The sequence below is a fragment of the Trachypithecus francoisi genome, unplaced genomic scaffold (genome assembly GCF_009764315.1).
Source record: "Trachypithecus francoisi isolate TF-2019V2 unplaced genomic scaffold, Tfra_2.0 Lachesis_group5, whole genome shotgun sequence".
In the NCBI taxonomy this organism is placed as follows: Eukaryota; Metazoa; Chordata; class Mammalia; order Primates; family Cercopithecidae; genus Trachypithecus; species Trachypithecus francoisi.
The window spans coordinates 63,867,876-63,893,115 of record NW_022681470.1 but is presented as its reverse complement, the minus strand read 5'-3'; the positions used below and the strand labels follow the sequence as shown (position 1 = coordinate 63,893,115).

The 25,240-nt window shown below is 49.2% G+C and overlaps 1 protein-coding gene and 2 long non-coding RNA genes across 4 annotated transcripts in view; 1 reads left to right on the top strand and 2 right to left on the bottom strand.

Annotated features, from left to right (window-relative positions):
* Positions 1-713: 713 nt before the first annotated feature.
* On the bottom strand, positions 714-5,719 carry LOC117075776. The gene is made up of 4 exons (XR_004434115.1): positions 4,690-5,719; positions 3,530-3,689; positions 1,626-1,794; positions 714-841 (listed from the first exon to the last, which is right to left on the bottom strand). It is a non-coding gene; the product is annotated as an uncharacterized LOC117075776 (long non-coding RNA).
* On the top strand, positions 934-19,699 carry PIGR (polymeric immunoglobulin receptor). Its single transcript, XM_033198453.1, has 11 exons — positions 934-1,079; positions 7,636-7,731; positions 8,742-9,086; positions 10,467-11,123; positions 12,398-12,730; positions 13,491-13,817; positions 15,087-15,267; positions 15,682-15,803; positions 16,450-16,581; positions 16,697-16,755; positions 17,837-19,699. Exons 2-11 carry the CDS (start codon positions 7,689-7,691, stop codon positions 17,930-17,932), a joined length of 2,295 nt encoding a protein of 764 aa, XP_033054344.1. The 5' UTR covers positions 934-1,079; positions 7,636-7,688; the 3' UTR covers positions 17,933-19,699.
* The window catches only part of LOC117075775, a 13,008-nt gene continuing 2,894 nt past the window's right edge, over positions 15,127-25,240 (bottom strand). The window contains exons 3-4 of one of the 2 annotated variants that reach the window (XR_004434114.1): positions 22,673-22,983; positions 15,127-15,586 (exon numbers count right to left, since the gene is read on the bottom strand). This is a non-coding gene — a long non-coding RNA (uncharacterized LOC117075775). Of the gene's footprint in view, positions 15,587-22,207; positions 22,984-25,240 lie in introns of those variants that run through there. The other variant, XR_004434113.1, reaches the window with a different exon arrangement.

Below are 25,240 nucleotides of genomic sequence, written 5' to 3'. Positions count from 1 at the left end.
CTTCCCCTTCTGGTGTTCGGCCTGTAGGACTCTGTAGTGAGAGCCTGGGTCAGCCCTGCACAGGAAGGATGGGGCAGCATTTCAGTGGGGGTTTGCAGTGAGGGGTCGGGGGCATACGTGTGTGTGTTGGGGAGTGGGCTTCACTTTTGTCACAGGACTGCCACGATCATTTGGGGAACACCCCGGAGTCCCAACCAGGTCATGTCTTGGCAGCCCCCATGGACTGACTGAGATAGGGAAGGAGGTGCTACTTCAACTCAGCAGGTCGGCACCCTCCTTGCTACGGAGCCAAGCCCGGGTCCTAACAAGACTCTGAGGTCAGCCATGTTCAGGGGAGCCCAGAAGCAGCGAGAGTCTTTCATGACTCCGGGGAGAGAAACAGGAAGGGCCACAGTCTTGCCAGCTCCTGGACCTCTGGGACTGGTAAAAGGGGCTTGGCAGGAGGTGTGTAAAGGGCATTTTTAGTCCAGGCTAAGTAACCTAGGGAGTTGGAGGGGGTTCCCGAGCAACTGGGGATATGAGACCAAGGATTATGAGAGCCACTCCTGCCACCTGTGCCCCTTAAGATGATGTCAACTTCAAATCAAGCATTGGGCCGGGTTTTCTGTAGCTAATATCTGGCTATATCCTCTACCTGTAGATTTGATATTACCATCCTTCTTTTCCAGATGAAAAGAAATAGGAAGGTGACTTGCCTAAGGTCTTGCAGCTAGAAAGTGACAGAACAGCATCTTCACACTTGACATTCTGTCCCTCATCCTGAAGCTGCAATGATGGAGGATTCCCAAGTAATCGAGTCTCCCCAAGGTCAAAGGAAACCAAATGGAGCCAGCCAGGAAAGCTAAAATGAAAGGAAAGCAAGGGAGCTGTGAAAGTCACGTGACCCTGGCTGGCCACGGTGCCTGTGGGAGAGTGGCCCTTTAAGAGCCCAGGTGTGGGTCAAACACCGAGCAGAGTTTCAGTTTTGGCAGCAGCGTCCAGTGCCCTGTCAGTAGCTCCTAGAGAGGCAGGGGTTACCAACTGGCCAGCAGGCTGTGTCCCTGAAATCAGATCAACGGGAGAGAAGGAAGTGGCTAAAAGTAAGTGTTACTGCTCTGGGATCCCCAGACGGGATGCTATCTGGAAAGGGCTCGGGACGATGGCTCAGGCAACCCCCTCCATTCCCAATTCCCAGTCTCCCAGATAGTGGGGTGAGAAGGACAAGGAGGCAGACTGTGTGACTGTGTGTGGGTGGGGAGTAAGCGTGCATATCCCAGTGGGATAAGTAGGGATACAAGTGTGTGCAAGCCCCCCATCCTTTTCTGAGAAATATCAGCAGGTGGGAAGGGACCACTGTGGTCAGCATATGTAGCTCTACTCTTTCAGCTTGGTCTGTGCCTGGGTTTCCTAACTCCTCACAGTTGATTAACTGTGTGGCCTTAGGCAAACCACCTAACCTCTCTGATCCTCAGTTTCTTAATCTGTAAAACAAAGACAGAAATAACACCTATCATTCAGGGTCAATGTGGGTTCAAATGAGAAAATACGTGTGAAATAGCTTTGTCACCTCTAGAATGAAATAGGAATTGTTTCATATTTTTCAGTTTAGTTTAATTAATCAAGGATATATTGAACACCAGACAGACCTGGGATTAGATAATGCGCATAAAGTATGGCACCTAGCAAGTCCTCTTCCAGTCTTTGAGGTTTCCCGCTTGTGGCTTTCTGGCAAAGGCATGTTCAGCTCCTTTTTCTGGGCTTCCAAGAACCCCTGAAATCCTTTCCAATTCCACCTCGCTTTGCTCTAGCAGATTCCTGCCATGAGAGACATAAGTGTGTGTCATCACATCATCCTGCCCTTCCTAGAGGTAGAAAAAATGAGGTCCTCACGGGGTCACTGAGTGAGGTAGGGCTGAGCCCCACAGGTAGCATACTCAACTCGTGCTGCTCCTCCTGGCTCTGCAGCCAGCAGATCTCAGACATGGGCTCCCCTCCCTTTGCCCATCCTGACAGCATCCCAAGCCAGCAGTGAGACCGTCCGGCAAAGGGCAGCAGCTGGTCAAGCTCTGTCCCCGACCCCCAGTTTCCTTTGTGCAACTGCCACGGTGTCTGGGACCATTGAAGCTGCTCCTATTTTGTGCCATCACTTTCCCCCTTCACTAGGAGAATTACAGATCCCTTAACATCTGGAGAGGAGATGCCAATTTCAGGGGTTTAGGGATCTGGTGCCTGGACATAGGTCTTCCCAGAGTCAGACCTGGAATTCTCTCTCCATCCTTCTCTCTGCCCCTGGATGTGCTAATGTAACAGAAAGAACACTGAGCCAGGAGTCAGGAAAGCAACTCTCTCTGCCTATCTCCTAGCGCCTCTAGACCTCTGTGGCTTTAGGTGATAAAAAGTGGAGTCACACAGGCTTCCATTTGGTAAACCCACTTGCCCTGGGCTTTCACAGCTTCATCTCATTCTCCCCTGATACAAACGAGGAGGTAGGCAGGGCTGGTTTTGTGATACCATTCCCTAGTTGAGGAAACCAAGACAGCATGAGTCTATGTGAGTGGTATAAAGTCACCAGCAAGTTTGAACAATGAAGTTTTGGTACAGCCATTTTGGTATGGTCATGAGGACATTTTGATGTCACCTACAAAGCAAACTATCCAACTTTAAAAAAATAATACCTATGCATTGTGCTCAGCAGAGACCTTCATCTATGTCTCGCCCTCTCTCTGGAGGGGCTGGGGCTGGGGTCCCAATGCCACTGGCATCGACACAGTATGGTGGAGTGGAAAGAGGCTTTGGCGTCAACATGCCTGGTTATACACATGGTTATGTAACATATCCTACACATGGTAGGTGCTAAATAAATAGCAGCTAATATTTTCCAGGAAGAAATTTCTCTGTTGACACCTACCTCTGGGTCCAGGTGTCTCTTCATTTTTTAATTTTTTGGAGTCTTGCTCTGTCACCCAGGCTGGAGTGCAGTGGCGTGATCTCAGCTCACTGCAGCCTCCACCTCCTGGGTTCAAGCAATTCTCCTGCCTCAGCCTCCCAAGTAGCTGGGATTACAGACCCGTGCCACCACACCCAGCTAATTTTTACACTTTTAGTAGAGACAGGGTTTTACCATGTTGGCCAGGCTGGTCTTGAACTCCTGACCTCGTGATCCGCCCACCTCGGCCTCCCAAAGTGCTGGGATTACAGGTGTGAGCCACCACGCCCGGCCCCAGGTGTCTCTTTATAAGAACTGCCTTTTCTGTGAAAGGCAGAGAGGAAAGAACTGAACAAATTCTCTTCTCTAAGATTGGATATCCTGTTCCTTCCTCTCTCCACTGCTTCCTCTCAACAGCAAGACCCTCCAAGGTACAGCAGAGTGGCCAAGGGCCTATGCTCTTGATCCAGAATTCCATCTAAGTCACTTACCAACTGTGCAACCTTGGGCAAATGTTTCACCTCTCCGTGTCTCAATTATCTCACTCATGAAATGAGGTTGCCCATTTTGTCCTATCTCCTAGGGTGGCTGTAAAAATGAAACACATTAACACACGTAAAGCACCTGGAAAGGACTCAGTGTACGTTCTTCTAGCCTAGCCCATAGTGTTTGTCTCCTCTCTTATCCACATGGATCCAACCTAAGTAGCTCACTCTCTGTCTTTAAACGATGCCCAGCAAGCAGACTTCTACTCTCATATCAAGTCCAGGGGACCTTTCTCCCTCTGAAAAAGAGAGAAATCTGAGATTAGATGGACAAAGGTTTGGACTCCACACCATGAGAGCTGAAGTGCAGTCATTTTAACTGAATAGGAGCTTGTTAAATACATTTTATAAAAAGAAAAACTATTCTTCAGCACAGCTTACACTCCTGCCCCAATCCACAATTGTGGGGCCATATATTACAAACATGATGGGACACTAACTTAGTAAACTGAAAATGATCTAGCACATCCTAGCCTCAGCAGTGAAAAAACAACTGCTAGTTTAAGGACCAGAAAACGTGCCCTCATGCATGATATAGTGTCATATATATAAAACTCAATAAAGAAGGTCCCTCTGCTCATTTAAAGCGTGATAATGGGGTAATGACCTCAAATTCGGATTCTGCTGTGAGTCTTGGGGTCAAGAATCCCTATAACCCTTAGATTTCCGACCTGTGTCATGAGGATAACAGTATCTACCTCTTGGGTTGTTGTGCTGATGGATGAAGTCATACAAGAAAAGAACCTAGCAAAGCATTTGGCACATAGCGAGTGCCCAACATTGTGTTCTTTTTCTTCCTTCCTTAAGCAAATCCTTTAAATCCAGCCCCAGACACCCAGTGGGGTGGGTCTCCCTGAGATTTGAATCCCCCAGGTTTGGAAGAAAGTCTCTGGTTTTGAGAGGAAGGGGTCTCTAATGATTCTGAAAGCTTGGGTTCCTTCCAACTGTTACTAGAGAAATTGTGCTTCAAGTTTTAGCTTTGGGCAAAGAAGAGCTCCTGTTCCTGAGAGCAGGGGTATCCTCTCCTGCCAATCATCCCGTCTAGGACTGGACTGTGTGCATCCCGCCCATGTTGCCATCTGCCCGACCTGCCTGTGCATGCCTGATGCTCTCATCCCTGGCTTGAGACCATGCAGAGGGTAATGGGTGCACGCACATGTCCCCTCTCCACACAAACACGCACAGTCACCTAAACATGTCACAAAATGAGAAGTCTGGGACAGAGGTCAGGGTCTTCACCTTGGAGAAGCTGGCATCTGACTCTCTGCAACTCAGGCCAAGTCCAGAAGAGGGCTGCTCAGCTTGTAGGAAGACCGCTCCTGTCTCACACAAATATTAGGCAGTTGCTTATCTAGAGGTGAGGACAGGAATAAGAAGCAAGGACAGCTGCTGCTGGTGTGAGTTCTTAAAAGCAGGCAGCATTTTGTCCTCCCACCTGTGACTGCACCCACCCTGTGCCAGCACAAGTAACAAGTGGTAGATCTCTCAGGTCTTTGCAGCCAGCCCATCCCAACTGTTGCCGAGACTTCCTGGCCTCCTGAAAGCTGCTTCCACCTGGGAGCATCTCCCATGGCAGCTTGCAGTGCTTACGCGGGTGATGACACCCCAGTCAGCGTCCCCTGATTGCTTTCACGTTGGAGCTGACTGGTATTTGGCTAAGGCCCCACTCCAGGGATTAATCATTGACCTGGTAAGAAAGGTCTGGGACAATTAACCGGACTCAAGAGAGCCTCAACGTTGCCATCTGACACCCATATCTGTTCCCACTCCCTCCCCTTACTCTTCCAAAGAACTGCAGAAACAAAATGCCTTTATATTCACAAGGAAATAAAAGGTTCCTTGCTGGGAAATTCCCCTGCAACAAAGAAATAACCAAGATAAACAACTCTATTGCCTTTGGCTCAAGCTGAAGGGAGTCTGGGAGCAGGAGCAGGGGCCAGGGTGGTGAGGGAGGTCTGGGAGATAATGCCCAGCTTCCTCCTGCTTATAGCATCCTTATCTTTATGGCACTCATTACTGCCCAAACTTACGATCATTTGTCAAGATAACTCTTTTGTCAAGACACTCTCTTTGTCAAGATAACTCCAAAGTTTAAAGTCTGTCAAACTCTGGGAAAGTGGGAACTCCTCTCTCCTCCTCTAGGCTGTAGTTGGGGCCTTGATGACAGCTGCTGTCAGGCAGGCCCCTGGGACCCTCAGCTCTCCTCAGCCCTGGGCTTTGTCCACGGTGGTGACAAAGTCCACACGGGTTGCTCCATCTGAGTGGTCTTATCTTTTTTTTTTTTTTTTTTTTTTTTTTTTTTTTTGAGACGGAGTCTCGCTCTGTCACCCGGACTGGAGTGCAGTGGCCGGATCTCAGCTCACTGCAAGCTCCGCCTCCCGGGTTCCCGCGATTCTCCTGCCTCAGCCTCCCGAGTAGCTGGGACTACAGGCGCCGCCACCTCGCCCGGCTAGTTTTTTGTATTTTATTTTTAGTAGATACGGGGTTTCACAGTGTTAGCCAGGATGGTCTCGATCTCCTGACCTCGTGATCCGCCCGTCTCGGCCTCCCAAAGTGCTGGGATTACAGGCTTGAGCCACCGCGCCCGGCCATCTTTGATTCTTCATCTTTGTCTGCCAGGTCTTACCAGGCAGGATTACAAAGACCCTACCACCTAAGTTTTTAAACCCCAATTCCATAACCAAATTGCTGGGAAAACGTAACGCCTATCATTCAGCATCTCAAAATCTCAATGCTTTATCCATAAAATGGTTGTGATTAGACCTCTCTGTCTTATTTCAAGGGAACATACAAAGCCCAAATGAAATAATGTAAATGATAGTGCTTTCATAAGCAACAGGGTCTCTACAAATAACACAAATAAGCATAAGGTAAAAGCATGCTCTTGTATTTGGGGTGCCATACAGCAGTGGAGAGTGTTTAGGTGAAGGAGAAGGGACAAGATGGAGGAAGGTAAACAAGAAGGCACCGCTCCTGTTGCTTCGGGTTCTTCCTCACCAACTTACCCGCGCGCAGGAAAATACAGCCCGCGCCCGGGAAGATGCAGATCAACCGAGCATGCGCCAGGTCACGTCAATCCGAAGAGATCGAAACTTACCCGGCCACGCCTATGGAGACGCCCCTATCACGCCCTTATCCCGCCCACTGCCCTCCCGCTTCCAGTACCAATGCACAGAAGTCCGCCACCAGCAGTAGCCAGCGTGACTTCTTAGGCCACCGCATTCGTGGACCGGGGAACCTCACCCGAGAGTGCCGGCGCGACTTCCCTGGCCCCCCTATACCTGAGGACCAGGGAACCTCGCCCGAGAGTGTGTGCATATTTGCAATAAAAGGCTGCCGCTTTCTTATGTACTTTGGCCTCATGTTTAATTACTTAGCTCTCCTAAATTAAGTTACATTAAATTAAATTAAGACAGAGAGGTTAAGCACATGGACTTTGCAGTCAGACGAAGATGGGCCTAAATCTTCCCCACCCCCATTCTGTGTACCCCCACACACTTAACCCCTGTGTGCCCTTGAGCAAACTACTTAACCTTTAAGCCTTCATTTCTTACCATGTGAATGTGAATAAGAATACTAACCTTATAGGGCTGATATCAAGTCCATATGAGATAATACACATAAATTATTCAACACAGTGCCTGAGACAGAATAAGGGAGCAATCAATGGGGTTAGGACCATCATAATTACATTTACAGCCTTAACAATCATGACACCTCCTCTGTGGGTCTCGGTTTCCTCATCTGAACAGACCGGGAAACATGTCAGCCTGCTTCACCTCCCAGGAATGTCAGGAATGTAGGGAGGGCAGCTGAAACAGAAAGATGGGGCCACATACTGGTAGGAACCAATCACCCAGCAAGCCGTTCCTGAGATCTTACAGAGTGCCTGGGACTGTGTCTCATGGGCAGGGAAACAGAACAAATGATACAATATCTCTATCCCAAAGGAGCTTGCAGCTTAGTTGAGAAGACAAAAGCTACTTATAGCTATTAAGGAAATGTAAGTGTTGAAGGATGATAAGACTTTGAGTTGTTATAGAAAAGGTGGAGGCACTGATTCATTCAACAGGATTTATGTCAGTTGCTGGAGACACAAAGTCAAACAGATGTCACAGAAACTCTAAGGTCAACAGTCTTGGAAGACAAGGGGAGCTTCATCTCCTTGTGATTATTGTTTTTCAGCGTTGCACACGAGAAGTCAGCCTGAGTGGTGCGGCGCTCAGGACCCACCAGCAATGCTGCTCTTCGTGCTCACCTGCCTGCTGGCGGTCTTCCCAGGTGTGTCTGCCAGGTCCCTACTCCCCAAGCTCTACCCCTCCAGCCTGCCCGACTCCAGGGTTCACCTCCCTGGGGACACTAAAATCAGACTCATCCCCAGGGATGTCCCTCTCAAAGTTGGCACTCCCTTGAGGAAGAGTCCTACAGAGACCATGTCTGTGAGCGTTGGAAATCAGGGACAGGAATGGCACTTCCTAATCTCAAGGCCAGGGGTCTGTGAAAGATCTTATTTGAGAATAACAAAGACCTTAACTTCAACCAACAATCTCTATGACCCGCTGTGAAATCTGAGGGAAATCACTTATCCTTCCTGGCTCTCAATATTTTTATCTGGGGGAAAAAAAGAAAAGAAAATCATCTACAAAGTGTTTTTAGAAATATAAGGAAATAACACATGGCAAGTGCAAACTTGTAACACCTTACGAAAGTGGTGTTACTGTTTGAAAAACCAAAGGATGGCTGGATGCTGGCTCACCGCTGTAATGCCAGCACTTTGGCAGGCCGAGGCGGGTGGATTGCTTGAGGTCAGTAGTTCAAGACCAGCCTGGCCAACATGGAGAAACCTTGTCTCTACTAAATCGAAACCAAAATTAGCCAGCATGTGCCTGTAGTCCCAGCTACTCGGGAGGCTGAGGCATGAGAATCACTTGAACCTGGGAAGTGGAGGTTGCACTGAGCCGAGATCGTGCCACTGCACACCAGCTTGGGCGACAGAGTGAGACTTTGTCTCAAAAAATATATATATATAAAATAAAAAACAAGGAATATCATAAATTTGTCATTCCCTTGTCCTTGTAATGGTTATCATTAATGAATTACAATTAGAATTTAATCATGATTAAAACAGTCACTTTATTTAATCTCAGCAATTTTCCAGCTGTAATATATGATAAATTATCAACAGAGGGCCTATGTGTCAGGTAGAAAACCACATCTCCTCATAGTGGATTATCTGGAACAGGCTGTACCTCCCAAGGGCCTCAGAAAACCTCTCTTTTCTGTACCCACAGCCATCTCCACAAAGAGTCCCATATTTGGTCCCCAGGAGGTGAGTAGTGTGGAAGGTGACTCAGTGTCCATCAAGTGCTACTACCCACCCACCTCTGTCAACCGGCACACCCGGAAGTACTGGTGCCGGAAGGGAGCCAGTGGCCGCTGCATAACCCTCATCTCCTCAGAGGGCTACGTCTCCAGCAACTATGCAGGCAGGGCTAACCTGACCAACTTCCCGGAGAACGGCACATTTGTGGTGAACGTTGCCCAGCTGAGCCGGGATGACTCCGGAAACTACAAGTGTGGCCTGGGCATCAATAGCCGAGGCCTGTCCTTTGATGTCAGCCTGGAGGTCAGCCAGGGTAAGGATCCAGGCTCCTTGGGCTTCTGGGGGAATGTTAGAGGGAATTCTCTAAGGTGCATGGAGGGCTGGAGGAGGAACTTCCTCACAAGGATGTGTAGCCCGGCCGGGGGTCAGAAGGCTCCCCTCTCCCCAGGCAAAGACTTCTTAGAACAGAAGAAGGAGACAGATAGGGCCTGCTTGGGGGTGATGAGTGAACCCTTCTAGGACTTGGTGGCCTATAACATTTTAGGTTTTCTGGAGACCCCAGCTTAGAAGGGTATCAGGAGGACAAGTTTTCTTGTGTTTGCTACAGGTAGAAAGGGAAATCTGCCATCAGGCTAAGGAGATAGAAAAGGCAGGGAGAGATTTACAGGGATTCTTAAATTCCTATCGTTAATGCACCTTTCCATAAAGGTTTGGGCTGCCAAAAGGCTTCTTGTAAAATGTATATATATATTTTTAACCCAGGAACCCTTAGTCTTTCAGTATTATCAGGATAAACTAGATTATTAGTTCTTGACCAAAGACCAAGATCCTGAAAGGATAGGTTGCTAACAAGCCTACTCTAGTTGGAGAAAGAGAAAAAAAGAAAAGCTCTTTCTGACAAGGGTTTAACAATGAGGCCATTTTAGATAGTCAAGGACAATTCAAAAGAGAGGTCTTACAGAGGAAAGAAATTCAGGGGGACTCCCAAAGACATGTTCTGCTCCTTTGGAATATGCATACTATTGTCTGTGGACTAAATGAGGAGGTCATTCAGGTGGGGATGGAGATTCGAAACCACAGAATCTTAAGAGGTGAAGAGGGCTTAGAGTTCACCCTGTCTGGATGCTTAGAAGAACGTGCCGAAGGTGGGTATGCAGCCTCTGATTAAGCACTTTAGCAGAAACTCACTGCTCCTCGAGACAGCCCATTTCACATTTACAGTTGTAATTTTTAGTAACTTCTATTGTACGCGTTGAAATCCATCACCCTGCATTTACATTCGTTCTGTTCATTTCAACACACATTAATTTGGCCACCTACTATGCAGAGGCATTGTGCTTGTCACAGCAGAGGGGTCAAACATGAGAAAAACATGCTCCTGCCTTCAAGGTACTTCCAGTCCATGGAGAACATAATTAACCATACACCAGATTGGACGTAATAAGCAATGCAGATGTATCAAGAAAGCATAGGGCAGGGAGAGATTAGTGTCAGCTTGGGGAAGGTTTCATGGAGGAGACGGCCGTCAAGCTGGGCCTTGGAAGACATATTCTGACAGAGTTCCTCTGGGAAGGAGGGCATTCCAGATTATAAGTTCACCCACCCCCTAATTAGGAATAGCAAATAGTCCTATGTTGCAAGAAAGTAGAATCACAGTTTACCCGGCCCCTACCCTGCACCCCTCATCCTGCAGGTCCTGAGCTCCCAAATGACACTGAGATCTACACAGTGGACGTGGGCAGAACGGTGACCATCAAATGCCCTTTCAAGACTGAGAATGATCCAAAGGTAAAGGCCTTGTACAAGAAGATAGACCAGACCTCTGTGCTGGTCATTGACTCCAGAAATTATGTGAATCCCAGCTATAAGGGCAGAATAGACCTTCATATTCCAGGTACTGGCCAGTTAATTTTCACTGTTGTCATCGACCGACTCAGGCTCAGCGATCATGGACTGTATCTCTGCCAGGCTGGGGATGGTTCCAGTCGTGATGAGAAGAATGTTGACCTCCAAGTGCTAAAGCCCGAGCCGGAACTGGTTTATGCAGACCTGAGGGGATCAGTGACCTTCCACTGTGCCCTGGGCCTTGAGGTGGCAAATGTGGCCAAATTTCTGTGCCGAGTGAGCAGTAGGGAAACCTGTGATGTGGTCGTCAACACACTGGGGAAGAGGGACTCAGCCTTTGAAGGCAGGATCCTGCTCAACCCCCAGGACCAGGATGGCTCATTCAGTGTGGTGATCACAGGCCTGAGGAAGGAGGATGAAGGGCGCTACCTGTGTGGAGCCCACTCGGATGGTCAGCTGCAGGAAGGCTGGCCTATCCAGGCCTGGCAACTCTTCGTCAATGAGGGTAAGACCCTAGAGAAGGAGAGGGAGGAGGTGGGGCAGTCTTGCAGGTGAGAGCCAAGCTCAGCTCCCTCTGAGTCTATTTATCAATAGTCATCAATCAGCCAACAGCATCCACTCACTGACCAGCCCCAAGCTGGAGGCTGTGTGGGCTGCTGCCCAGGACAGCGAGAAAAAGCAGCCTCTGCCTGGTGGCAGCTCCTAATTACTCTTCTGTTATCAAAGTCCTTTTGATGGCTGTCCCTGCTTAACAAATAAGAGGTGAGTAAAGCTCTTGATTGAGGCAGGACTTATAGACTGTGTTTCAGGGCTGTGGCAGGCTCTGCAGGGGTCCTCTGTCCCCTCCCCTGGCCCCTACACAAGATGGGTGCCTCATCCCTCACATTCAGATGGAAAAAGGATTGGCTAATCTTGGTATCAATGCGTTCCCAGAAGTGCCCCAGCTTCTAAATGTTTCACTCCCACATTTTGTAGGGTTATTTGTGAATTTCAGCACCATCTGACCCACTCAGCCCTACTCTAGCGAGCCATCAGCATGGTGAAAGAATTAAATCCCAGCTCCGTCTCACGCCAGAGCACCCTGCATAGAGTTGCCCTTGCTAGAAGCAGCAAACCAGTACTTGCAGGTCCAAGTATCTGTGTTTGTGACTTTTTTTAAAGGGGCTTATGTTCCCTGCATGCCATGTTCATGTCCAGCTTGGGGTCCTCACCAGGACTCCCTGCATCTTTGTTCACCTGGTTCTCTCTGGACCTTGGCTTTAGCTGCCTGGTCAATGGCTATCGTCTTTGAGATGCCCCTTGGGGCCCCAACAATTAGCTCACCCTTGCTACATACTTTATATTTTACATAATACCTTTCTAAATATATTTTCTTGGTTTGGACATAATCCCATTTGGCCACTTTTGTGAAATACCCTTATTAGTGTATACAACAGACAAAAAATTATACAGAGGGAGACTTTGTAAGAAGCCAAAGGAGAAGAGCTGATATTATCTCCTTCAACTCCTTCCATTCTCTGCTCAGAATAAGGTGGAGGAAAAGAACAACATGTCCAGGTTGACGGGGAGACTCCATGTCCCCGGAGTCTGGCCCTGGTGGCTCCAGCTGCAGGCTCTGTGACATTAGGAAAGTTCCTTTTCATTTTCTGAGGAGGGTAAGGTGATGCATGTAAACTTCACTCCCCATCCTGGCTGAGACCCCGGAAGAAGGCTTCTCAGGCCACGCAAGTCTCTTCCTGCGTGGCCATTCTCCCATCTCATCTCTGTCTGTGTTTTCAGAGTCCACGATTCCCCGCAGCCCCACTGTGGTGAAGGGAGTGGAAGGAGGCTCTGTGGCGGTGCTCTGCCCCTACAACCCTAAGGAAAGCAAAAGCCTCAAGTACTGGTGTCTCTGGGAAGGGACCCAGAATGGCCGCTGCCCCCTGCTGGTAGAGAGCCAGGGGCTGGTTCAGGAGCAGTACGAGGGCCGCCTCTCCCTGCTCCAGGAGCCAGGCAACGGCACCTTCACTGTCATCCTCAACCAGCTCACCACGCAGGACGCCGGCTTCTACTGGTGTCTGACCAACGGTGATACTCGCTGGAGGACCACCGTGGAGATCAAGATTATCGAAGGTAAGAGTTGAACAGGAAGGAAGAAAGCTCTAAGACCTCTCCAGACAGCAGCAGCATCCCCAGCCACTCTTCCTCCTTTTTCACCCACCTCCACCCTGATGGGCCAGACCTCAGGAGGGAGGCCACCTATTGAGAGGTCACATTTTCATATCTGTAACACGCACCCTACACTCTGAATTACCATACATGGTACCTCCTACTATCAAGAACATGGGCCTCTTTCACAGTGTGCAGGCGTCAGCTGAAGTTGAGGATTGCAGATACCTCTTTGTATTGAGTCTAGAAGAGAAGGAAGAGTGAGGAAGCAAACTGAAGTCCATGTGCAAAGATCTATGGGTTATGGTAGACTCTGGATTGATCATGGTGCTCATCAATAATAATTATTACCTAGGCACACAATTATATTTCTTATGTAGTCAGAATCATACTTATGTCTAATGCTATACGAAGAGGAAATGTAGACTGAGCATGGTGGTACATGCCTGTAATCCCAGCACCTTAGGAGGCCAAGACAGGAAGACTACTTGAGCCCAGGAGATGGAGGCTGCAGTGAGCTATGATCGCACCACTATCCTCCAACCTGGGTGACAGAGAGAAACCCTGTCTCAAAAAAAAAAAAAAAAAAAAAGGAAAAAGGTTGATATATATACATACATATATATATATGACATGTGGACTAAGGTTCCCACCAGAGTCACTTTCCTGCAGCATCTCCAAGTACCAACTTCTGTGCTTATTTCTACCTTCCTCCCTCCTCCAGGAGAACCAAACCTCAAGGTACCAGGGAATGTCACGGCTGTGCTGGGAGAGACTCTCAAGGTCCCCTGCCACTTCCCATGCAAATTCTCCTCGTACGAGAAATACTGGTGCAAGTGGAGTAACACAGGCTGCCAGACCCTGCCCAGCCAAGATGAAGGCCCCAGCGAGGCCTTCGTGAACTGTGACGAGAACAGCCGGCTTGTCTCCCTGACCCTGAACCCAGTGACCAGGGCGGACGAGGGCTGGTACTGGTGTGGAGTGAAGCAGGGCCACTTCTATGGAGAGACTGCAGCTGTCTATGTGGCAGTTGAAGAGAAGAAGGTAGCAGGTGAGTCTTCAAGGGCAGGGCCTGCACCCCTCAGACCCAGAGGCAGGACTTCCTGAAGGCCCCTGCCTACGAGCTTCTCAATCAGTGCTGGCCCGTATGTTTGGCTGTAAGAGGCTGAAAGTGGAGGGCGGGAAGGGAGGGGACATTTAGGTCCTATATAGCCTCATTGAGCCTTTCAGGGGACATCTCAAATAAACATACCAACTAAATAAAAATAGTGGGTTTGCAATTTGACCTTGGCATTAAGACAACTCCCAGCTGAATGTGGTGGCTCACACCTGTAATCCTAGCACCTTGGGAGGCCAAGGTAGGCAGATCACTTGAGGCCAGGAGTTCAACACCAGCCTGGCCGACATGGAGAAAACTCGTCTCAACTAAAAATACAAAAATTAGCTGAGCATGGTGGTGTAATCCCAGCTATTTGGGTAGCTGAGGCATGAGAATTGCTTGAACCCAGGAGGTAAGGGTTGCAGTGAATGAGATCGTGCCACCGCACTCTAGCCTGGACAACAGAGCTAGATTCCATTTCAAAAAAAAAAAGACAAGTCCCATAGTTGCCACTTCAACCCAGATTGAAGTCTCTTCTCTATCTGGAAATATTCTTCTCTGTATAGAAGAATAATATGCATACATCACTGTCATATGCAATATGTTCATCCCCCTTCCCCTTGCCAAAGCTTGCCCTCAAAAGAGGGCCAGGTACCTTCGTTTACAAGGTCTGATCAAGAAAATTAGGAAACATCTAGTAAATTTGCATTTCAAGTCTTCTTTTAAAATTCCACATGAAATGTTTTAGCCCTAATAAGGGTATTTTGTAGTCCCTCAAGAAATCCTATTGTGTCTGGACCCTGCCGGTGGGACTCACTGAGGGGCCCTTTGCCAGGCTACCTCCAGGGGGCAGCACTATCGCACCCAGTTGGGCAGTAGGGAAGCCTGGGGCCAGAGTCTTAGAGCTTTGAAAATCTCCCCAGCCTAAGTGATGGATCAGCCTTAGTGATAGGTCAGCCTTTATGCACAGCTGATCTATGACACGAAGCCTTGAAGGTCCCCAGCATACGTTTGGTAGTAATGGGGCAGAGATCATCTATGACAATTGAAGAAGGCCATCACAGCTCTGTTTCTAATGGCATCCTGGGTCCTACCCCAACAGCCTTGAGATCCAACCCTGACCCTGTGATTCCTCATGAAGTCTCCCCAGACTCCTTCACCTCAAGGAGTAAGAGCATAGAGAAAAAACCACAACCCAGGCCCCACTCTTCCTTGCGGCAGGGTCCCGCGATGTCAGCCCAGCGAAGGCAGACGCTGCTCCTGATGAGAAGGTGCTAGACTCTGGTGTCCAGCAGATTGAGAACAAAGCCATTCAGAATCCCAGGCTTTTTGCAGAGGAAAAGGTCGTGGCAGATACGGGAGATCAAGCTGGTGGGAGCAGAGCATCTGTGGATTCCAGCAGGTGAGGAAGGATTCAAGGCTCCCCACTCGGAGAACATCCCAGAGCCGAGCACCTGAGGCTGGGCCACCAGGTCCAAGGAGGAAAGCCTGTCTGTCTCTTGAGCACTGGGGCAGCCCTTACTACCTCTGCTTATACAATAAGTGGGAGGGTCCCATGGTACCCTCTGCCCTTCTCCCATGGCTGGGGAGGTGTTTACAGTTCAGTTCAGTCTTCCAGGCCTGGGATGCAACAAGGCCCAGTGCTTGCCTTTGCCAGTCTGGGAAGGCTTCTTAGAAGAACAGAGCTAGGGAGCTGCATCAGCAGGATGGGGTGGATAAACCTGGGAGGACAAAGTAGCCGAGTCAACCTTGGCAGCACATCCTCTGGCCCCCAGATCTCCTTTCCAGGGATGAACTAACTTAAGCCTTCTTCCAGCTCTGAGGAACAAGGTGGGAGCTCCAGAGCGCTGGTCTCCACTCTGGTGCCCCTGGGCCTAGTGCTGGCACTGGGAGCCGTGGTTGTGGGGGTGGCCAGAGCCCGGCACAGGAAGAACGTCGGTGAGTCCCTGGGATACTCCCTGCCTCCACCTCCAACCCGAGCCCTCAGTCCTGAATCATCTACCCATAGAGGGAGCTGCTGTTGTCTCTCCTTTTTCACGGGCTAAAACAAAGGATCCTGAGAAAGCAGGATGGGGAAAGACAAACCCACATACACTCGAAACTTAAATTCAGAGCTGCTGTCCAAATACTAACTCTGGAAAGTCACCTGCAATTACCCAGGGTCTAGGTTCAGAGGCAGGGCTGCCAGGAAGAGAAGAGTGGGTTTTAGGAGACCCTGGGCTTGGACTAATTGGATAACGAATGAGCTGTGTGACATTGGGCCATCCTTATGCCATGCCTCAGTTTCCTCACGGCTCAAGACAAAGATGATAATCACTACCTCACAGAGCTGATGTGAGGACCAAAGGAGATGTTGTGCATTGAAAGATCCCAGAGTGACAAACAAAGATCAGGGATTACCAAGTCCTGATTACCCAGGAAAAGGGACTGGGGAGGAGACTCGGATCATTTCCATCCCCCTGGGTCATAGTCAGAGGTGCACCACCTCAGCTGTCCTGCAGGGCTACAGTGGATCAAGCAGCCCGGCCTGGCCTTCTAGGTCCCAGCCCCTGTCCCTACACCAACTCCTCTTCCTCCTGGACAGATCGAGTTTCAATCAGAAGCTACAGGACAGACATTAGCATGTCAGACTTCGAGAACTCCAGGGAATTTGGAGCCAATGACAACATGGGAGCCTCTTCAATCACTCAGGAGACATCCCTCGGAGGAAAAGATGGTATGACCCTCACTCAAGGGAATGCACAGCCCCTGGGGAGAGCAAGAATTGGCCCCACATCTGGGTTGGGAAAAGGAGGCTAGTAAGGGCTCACCTACCCTCTTTCTTCACACAGAGTTTGTTGCCTCCCCTGAGAGCACCACGGAGACCCAAGAACCCAAGAAGGCAAAAAGGGTGAGGAGGAAGAAGGAAGCCCCACTATGCGCCAAGGAAATGCAGCATGAGGGGCTGCAGTTAGACTTCAGGAAGAACTACCTTAACATGGGGGCTGATCCCAGAATAGGGAGGATGGTATAAATAGTCCTCAGGAGTCCTCAGGACTTTTTGAGGAAGAACTATATCTTACTGGTGGTGGGATGCTGATGTGGATAAGACCCAGGAAGGAGGTGAGCTATATGATTAGGCTGGAAAATGGCAAGTGGGAGGCAGGCCGGGAGATGAGAAAAGCAGGTACATAAAAGATGGGAAGCCCCAATGCCAAATCCTGGTAATTAAATGGATGCTCTTCCTGGGTTGGGGGACCCAAGGACCTCAGGCCACCCATCCTCCCTTAAGGATTTGCTCAGGACCAGCTTTTTGCCTGGTCCTAGGAGACATTTGCTTGCTGTGGGCAGTTTGAGGCTAAAAGCCCCTGCTCGCTTCTCTTGAAGCCCCAGCAGAGGCAACTCCTGCCTTTGGGTGCCATATACCATCCCCGCAATCTTCCCTAGGACTCAGGGGACCCACAAAAATAACATCTCGTGCCTCTAATCCCGAGGTGATGTTTTTGTTGTTGTTGTTGTTTTTATCATATCTACTTTTTCTTGAAACATCTCTGGCATTTAGCAAAGTTAGAACAAGTTATTCCTGGAGACAGCCTTCCCCTTTAACTCTGTGGTGCCAAAAAGCTACCTCTCTGGGCTGGTAGAGAAAGAAAAACATACACCACCATGGTTGACACCAGCCTGGGCCACCTTGCCCACGGACTGTGTGGGCAGCTTCCGGGGACAGGCCCAGGCAACAGAGGTGGTTCCACTCCACGTGTCAGAAGGAGGTAGTGAGACAGAAGGAGATATTTTTAGAGGCTGCAACTTTCCATTTCTCAAAATGCGTCCTGTTTGGTGAACACGGGGGCTGGGATGAGAACAGTGGGCCCCACAAGCTTGTGTTGCTTGGACCAAGATCATGAATTCAGGACATTGAGTACCTCCCCTCCCCCGACTCCACCCACTGAGCCAATGCCCCCAACACTGACGCCTCTCCTCTTGCACCTTAGTCATCTAAGGAGGAAGCCGAGATGGCCTACAAAGACTTCTTGCTCCAGTCCAGCACTATGGCCACCGAGGCTCAGGAAGGCCACCAGGAAGCCTAGATGGTGTCGCCGCCTGCCTCCTGCACCCATGACAATCACCTTCAGAATCATGTCGATCCTGGGGGCCCTCAGCTCCTGGGGACCCCATTGCCTGCTCTAACACCTGCCTAGGTTTTTCCTACTGTCCTCAGAGGTGTGCTGGTCCCCTACTCAGTGACATCGAAGCCTGGCCTAATTGTTCCTATTGGGGATGAGGGTGGTGTGAGGAGGTCCCACTTGCAACTTCTTTCTGTTGAGAGAACCTCAGGTATGGAGAAGAATGGAAGTCCTCACAGGTCCCTTGAAGGAAGAGGGACAGGGGTGGGAGAGCTGATTGCAGAAAGGAGAGATGTGTAACGCCCCTCTGCACCCTTATCATGGGATGTCAACAGAATTTTTCCCTCCACTTCATCCCTCCCTCCTGTCCTTTCTCTCTTCTTCTTTCCTTCCATCAAAAGACGTATTTGAATACATACTAGAATTCAGGTGCTCTGCTAGATGCTGTGACAGGTATGCCACCAACACCTCTCACAGCCTTTCTGAGGACACCAGTGAAAGAAGCCACAGCTCCTCTTGGCGTATTTATACTCACTGAGTCTTAACTTTTCACTAGGTGTGCTCACCTCTGCCCCTGTTGGGAGAGGTCAGAAAATTTCTCGAGTCCTAAAGCCTCAGGGGTCATGTATGATGAGCGTACATACAGGTAATTATAAACCCACATTCTTACCATTTCACACATGAGAAAATTAGGGTTTGGAAGAGTGAAGCATTTTTCTTTCTTTTTTTTTTTTTTTGAGATGGAGTTTCGCTCTGTCGCCCAGGCTGGAGTGCAGTGGCACGATCTCAGCTCACTATAATCTCCGCCTCTTGGGTTCACACCATTCTCCTGCCTCAGCCTCCCAAGTAGTTGGGACTACAGGCACCTGCCACCACGCCTGGCTAATTTTTTGTATTTTTAGTAGAGATAGCATTTCACTGTGTTAGCCAGGATGGTCTCGATCTCCTGACCTTGTGATCTGCCCGCCTCGGCCTCCCAAAGTGCTGGGATTACAGCCGTGAGCCACAGAGCCCGGCCTCTTTTTTTCTCTTCTTTTTTTTTTTTGAGACATAGCCTCACTGTGTCACCCAGACTGGAATGCAGTGACACAATCTCGGCTCACTGAAACCTCTGCCTTCCAGGTTCAAGTGATTCTCGTGCCTCAATCTCCCAAGTAGCTGGGACTACAGATGTGGGCCACCACGCCTGGCTTTTTTTTTTTTTTGTAGAGACAGGGTTTCGCCATATTGACCAGACTGGTCTCGAACTCCTGGCCTCAAGTGATCCACCCACTTTAGCCTCTCAAAGTGCTGGGATTACAGGCATGAACCACTGCGCCCGGCCCTGAAGCATTTTTCTCAAAGGCCCCCAGTGAGATAAACTAGATTTGGCGTCTTCTGCCCCGGGCCAGGGATCTCTCTACAAGAGCCCCTGCCCCTCTGTAAGGAGGAGGAGGGAGAAGAGAAAATATAAAGAAGGGAGATCTTTCCCAGGCCCCACCATTTCTGTCACTCACATGGACCTAAGATAAAAGAATGACCAAACCCTCACAACCCCTGGTGTTTGAAGAGTTCCAAGTTGAAGGGAAACAAAGAAGTGTTTGATAGTGTCAGAGAGGGGCTGCTCTCCAGAAAGCTAACATTAATTTCTTTTTCCCTCTGAGTTCTGTACTTCAACCAGCCTACAAGCTGGCACTGGCTAATAAATCAGAAATATGACAATTAATAATTAAAGACTGTGATTGCCACCAATGAGGCTCAGACTGTATTTGTCCCCAATACCTTCTGTCTCTCAGACAGCCCTTTCAGGGCTTTCTTTTCTTTTTCTTTTTCTTTTTTAAGACAGGGCACTCTGTTGCCCAGGCTGGAGTGCAGTGGTGCAATCATGGCTCACTGCAGCCTCTACCTCCTGGTTTCAAGTGATCCTCCCACCTCAGCCTCCAGAGTAGCTGGGGCTGCAGGCATCCACCACCACACTGGCTAACATTTTGTATTTTTTTGTAGAGACAGAATTTTGCCATGTTGCCCATGCAGGTCTTGAATTCATGGGCTCAATTGATCCTCTCACCTCTGCCTCCCAAAGTTCTGGGATCACAGACACGAGCCACTGCATCTGGCTGCCTTTTGCTTTGGTCCCGCTTTTAGGCACCCCGGGACCCCCTTGTCTGTCAAGATCATTCCTAAGTTCTGGTGCGAAACCATGCCATATCCTATAAGGACTGCCCAAGCTGTCTGTTGGCAGCTAGCCCCCCATCTCATCCCTAGACTCTTCCACAGGGCCTCTGTGTGTGGAGAGTTCTCTCCGCAAGAGAGTTCTCCTAGTCTGCCATTCTGCCTGATGTGAACCTTTGCTTCCACCCAGGCCTTAAACATAATGCTGTGGATGCTATGAGCTTGCCAAGTCTACACTTTCCTGGGACTCAGACTTCAGTCCTCTTTTGGTCTCCCCTCCAGCCCCACTAACTGCAATACTCAGTTTCAGTTCCCAGACCCTAACCTGGGTCAGAGCCTTGGGCTTCTATCCAGCCAGAAGAAGGGGAATCAGAAATGTTTATTTCTGTCTTCTGTGATGGGGATGCGTAGCTTCTGGAATGATAGCAAATCGTTCCAGGAGGATCAAAATGACAAGGTGTGTCAGAACCCACCACTGTCTTACCCTTTCAGGAAGCTGTTCTCTGACTCACCAAAGGGCCATGTTTATGGTAGAGGACTAAGGTGCAACTTCTGTATGAATGCCAATAACCAGCGAGCCAGTCCTGAGCTCGTGTGGCCTATCCCAGTCCTTTGAAGCAAAGGTCAAGAAGTGTCACTAAAGCCAAAGGCGATCTTATATTATTCCTAAGTGATATTGTCAATACAGCCCAAAGTCCATCTGCTCCTCGTGTAGCATGAGAAACCCTTTTAAATAAGGAAGCTGGTTCTTAGGTTCTGGTGGACGTGAGTTTGGAGAAGATATGATTCATCTTAGTACAGGGGAGTGACAATAAACTGCAAGATTGATGATGATAAACCAATTAGCAACAGTCAGTGGCCCCGAGCATTCAAGGAACTATTTAAACATTTGATGACAAGGAAATCTTCCCCAAGTTCTTGAATTATCTTCATGTTTATTATTTTTTAAAGTCCAATATGTAAAGATAGGACTATTATTAAGGCCCAACTATTATTAATGCTCAACCACTGCTGGGCATTATTAAGGCCCAAGAGTGGTTAGGAATTATTTTTGTTTTGTTTTGTTGTTTTGTTTTTGTAGAGACAGGGTCTTGTTTGTTGCTCAGGCTGGTCTGGAACTCCTGGCCTCAAGCAATCCTTCCACCTCTGCCTCCCAAAGCATGAGAACTACAGGCGTGAGCCAGTGCACCCAGCCAGGAATTTGTTTCTAGCAACTGATTTTGTTTTGTAAAGCTAAAAAATAGATCTCTGATTTAGACCTTTCCAAAACTCAAGACAGAACATCTCTCCTAAGAACATTAAACAGCAGCGAGAGGAACTGACTGTGCTATGGTCTACGAAACTGGCCCCCCAGGCAGAGAAACAAGTAGTTTCCCACCCCATCCCTCCCAGCTTTCCTAAAATAATTATCTCTACTAAGGAGTCTGTGCAACAAAAAATAAGAGATCATCTCAAAAAGGCTACATGTCTAAGTGGACAGTGGACATGCTGAGAGGCAGGCTGTGAGACTGAGACCAAAGGTCCCAGCAGGCTGTGGAGCAAGGCAGGCATGGAGAGAGGATCATCGGTATAGGAGCCAAGCAGCCCTGGAGTTTCTCTTCCAAGGCTGATTCTCAAAAGGGCAGCCAAGCCACTCTCCCTAGAGCCAAAAATCTTTGGCCTAGATACAGGGACATGAATATTCTAAAATCCAGGTTGTTGCTGTTAAGTCACATTGAAGTTGAACCAAAAGTCCTGCGTGTTTGGAGTTTTAACCTCAGAACTCCAATAGGAATATGGCCCTAGTCAGGAAAGAAATCTTAGTCACCAAAATCCTACCATTTGTTATCTTCAAAAAGTCACATGGCTGGGTGCGGTGGCTCACACCTGCAATCCCAGCACTAGCACTTTGGGAGGCCGAGGCAGGCAGATCACAAGGTCAGGAGATCAAGACCATCCTGGCCAACATGGAGAAACCCCGTCTCTACTAAAAATACAAAAATTAGCTGGGCGTGGTGGTGGGCGCCTGTAATCCCAGCTACTTGGGAGTCTGGGGCACGAGAATCACCTGAACCCGGGAGGCAGAGGTTGCAGTGAGCCCAGATCGCGCCACTGCACTCCAGCCTGGGGACAAAGTGAGACTCACAAATGGGCTTATTGTTATAAAGGTAAATGCTCCAAGGCCCTACTGCTGTGGAGTGGCTCACTTTGGGACAGGCAAGCCTGGGATCCTTTGGTGCTCAGAAGGACGGGACTACAGGGTGCCTGAGTCAGGTAGCTCTACCTGGCGCGGGGGCTTGTTCTTGGTGAGTCCACCAGACAAGGAGATTCTTGTGATCTGTCATTGCAGAGAACAGCATTGGGTCAAGGAGAGTACCACCTGAGGATGGAGGCCCTCAGTTTGGGAAGGCCCTGGAAATGGCCCTTCTAACCCAGCCATGTGGAGCTTAAAGCAGAGAAATGCAATAACCAAGCAGAACCCAAGACAACAACCTCCCCGCAGTGGCGGTGGCTAATCTCCACTGCACTCTGACCACATTGCAGGCTGTGTGTTGAGTCCCTTGTAACACTTACCTCATGTGATCCTCACAACGGCCTTATGAGAAACGTTCTTCTTAGCCCATCTGTAACACAGGGAGGATGGCAGAGCCTAAGCTAAAAGGTCATCATAAAGAGTGAATGAACACACCTCAAGGACTTACACTTTCCAATGAGGCATTATTTATTCCCTCCACCTGCTATTGGGGGGCTGTGAATGTCTTCCATCAGGTTCACCCCTTCTGGCCTCTAGAGGGTGTTGGGCCATTGACTCCCTTGCCCCATGGTGTGCTCCAGCCTGGCAGATGCTCCCCTGGGAGTAGGAGTGCCAGGGCACCATGGCAGCCCTGTGAGTCAGAAAGGAGAAATTGAGTTTAGACGAGAAAAAAAAGAGGAGAAAATAAGGATGTAAGAAATGTAAACTTCACAATTTCACCAGCGGTCAGTCTTCCCTTGGGCCCCAATCCCCATGACTCAAGGGCAGCAACTGAAGGTAGATGGAACAGGTCCAGTTCTGGGGGTTTTAATCCCCTCAAACTCCAAACATTCAGTTCCTGCCCAGCGGTCCTCAGACCCCTAACTCTTAGTCTTAACAACCTAACGGGATGTTTTCAAGGTTTCACTTCGGCCACACATGATGCAAAAGCTCCTCCCCACTCCCATCCCACACACCTTCCGCCGTGCCTGGCAGGCCCCAGCCTCAGCACAGCCACACACCACACACTCACACACTCATAACCACGCACCACACACTCACACACTCATAGCCACACACCACACACTCACACACTCATAACCACACACCACACACTCACACACTCATAGCCACACACCACACACTCACACACACACACACTCCACATGGCACACACTCACATAGCCACACACCACACACTCACACACTCATAGCACACACCACACACTCACACACTCATACCACACACCACACACACTCACACACTCATAGCCACACACCACACACTCACACACTCATAACCACACACCACACACTCACACACTCATAGCCACACACTCACACTCACACACTCATAGCCACACACCACACACTCACACACTCATAGCCACACACCACACATTCACACTTACACACTCATAGCCACACACCACACATTCACACTTACATACAACACACAGTGCACACTCGTACTCATAGCCACACTAGAGCCAAAAATCTTTGTCCTAAATATGGGGACATTAGTGAGTTTTGCTGATGTATCACATTCACACACATACACACTCCACATGGCACACACTCACATAGCCACACACCACATTCACACTCACACACAGCACACAGCACTAACACTCACACACTCATAGCCACACACCACACACTCACACTCATACACTTAGCCACACACCACACACTCACACACACTCATAGCCACACACCACACACACACACACTACAAACAGCGCACACTCATAGTCACACATCACACATTCACACACGCACATACTATGCACAGGGCACACTCACACACTCACAGCCACACACCACACGTTCACACACACACACTACACACATCACACACTCACAGCCACACATCCTACCTTCACACACACACTACACACATCACACACTCACATCCACACATCCTACCTTCACACACACACTACACACATCACACACTCACAGCCACACACCACACGTTCACACACACACACTACACACATCACACACTCACAGCCACGCATCCTACATTCACACACACACTACACACATCACACACTCACAGCCACACACCACACATTCACAGACTCACATACTATACACTCACACACTCCACAGGACACACTCACATACAGCCACACACCACATAGTCACACACCCACACTACACACATCACACACTCACAGCCACGCATCCTACATTCACACACACACTACACAGCACATACACACTCAGCCACACATCATACATTTGCACACTCACACACTACGCACATCACACACTTACTGCCACACATCAACCATTCACACACGCTACACATAATACACTCACACTCTTAGCCACCCACTACATGTTCACACACTCACTACACACATCACACACTTACTGCCACACATCAACCATTCACACACGCTACACATAATACACTCACACTCAGCCACCCACTACATGTTCACACACTACACACACACTATAGCCACACACCACACACACACCACACACACGTACCACACAACACACATTGCACCTCACACACCGCACCTCAGTCACACACCACCCATACTTCACACGCTCACACATCAGAGTCATACAACACACATCACACACTCACACATTCACACATATATTCATACTCACACACTCTTGCCCCCACACACATCACGTCCATTCACTCATATTCTCCTTCTCTGTCTCTCCAAGACAGCCCCAGGCCTCAAGCCCAGTGCAGGGTGAAGCCCAGCTGTGTGACAGCTCTGGGGCATTGGGAAGAGCCCACTAAGTAGGGCAGAGTGGGGCTGACCCCAGCTCAAAGCTCTGGCACTCACTAAGCAGAGGCCCGAGGCTGCCCTCTGCCATCTTGGCTTATTTCGGGGCTGGAGGGCATCACAACCACAGCTGCTCTGGGCCAG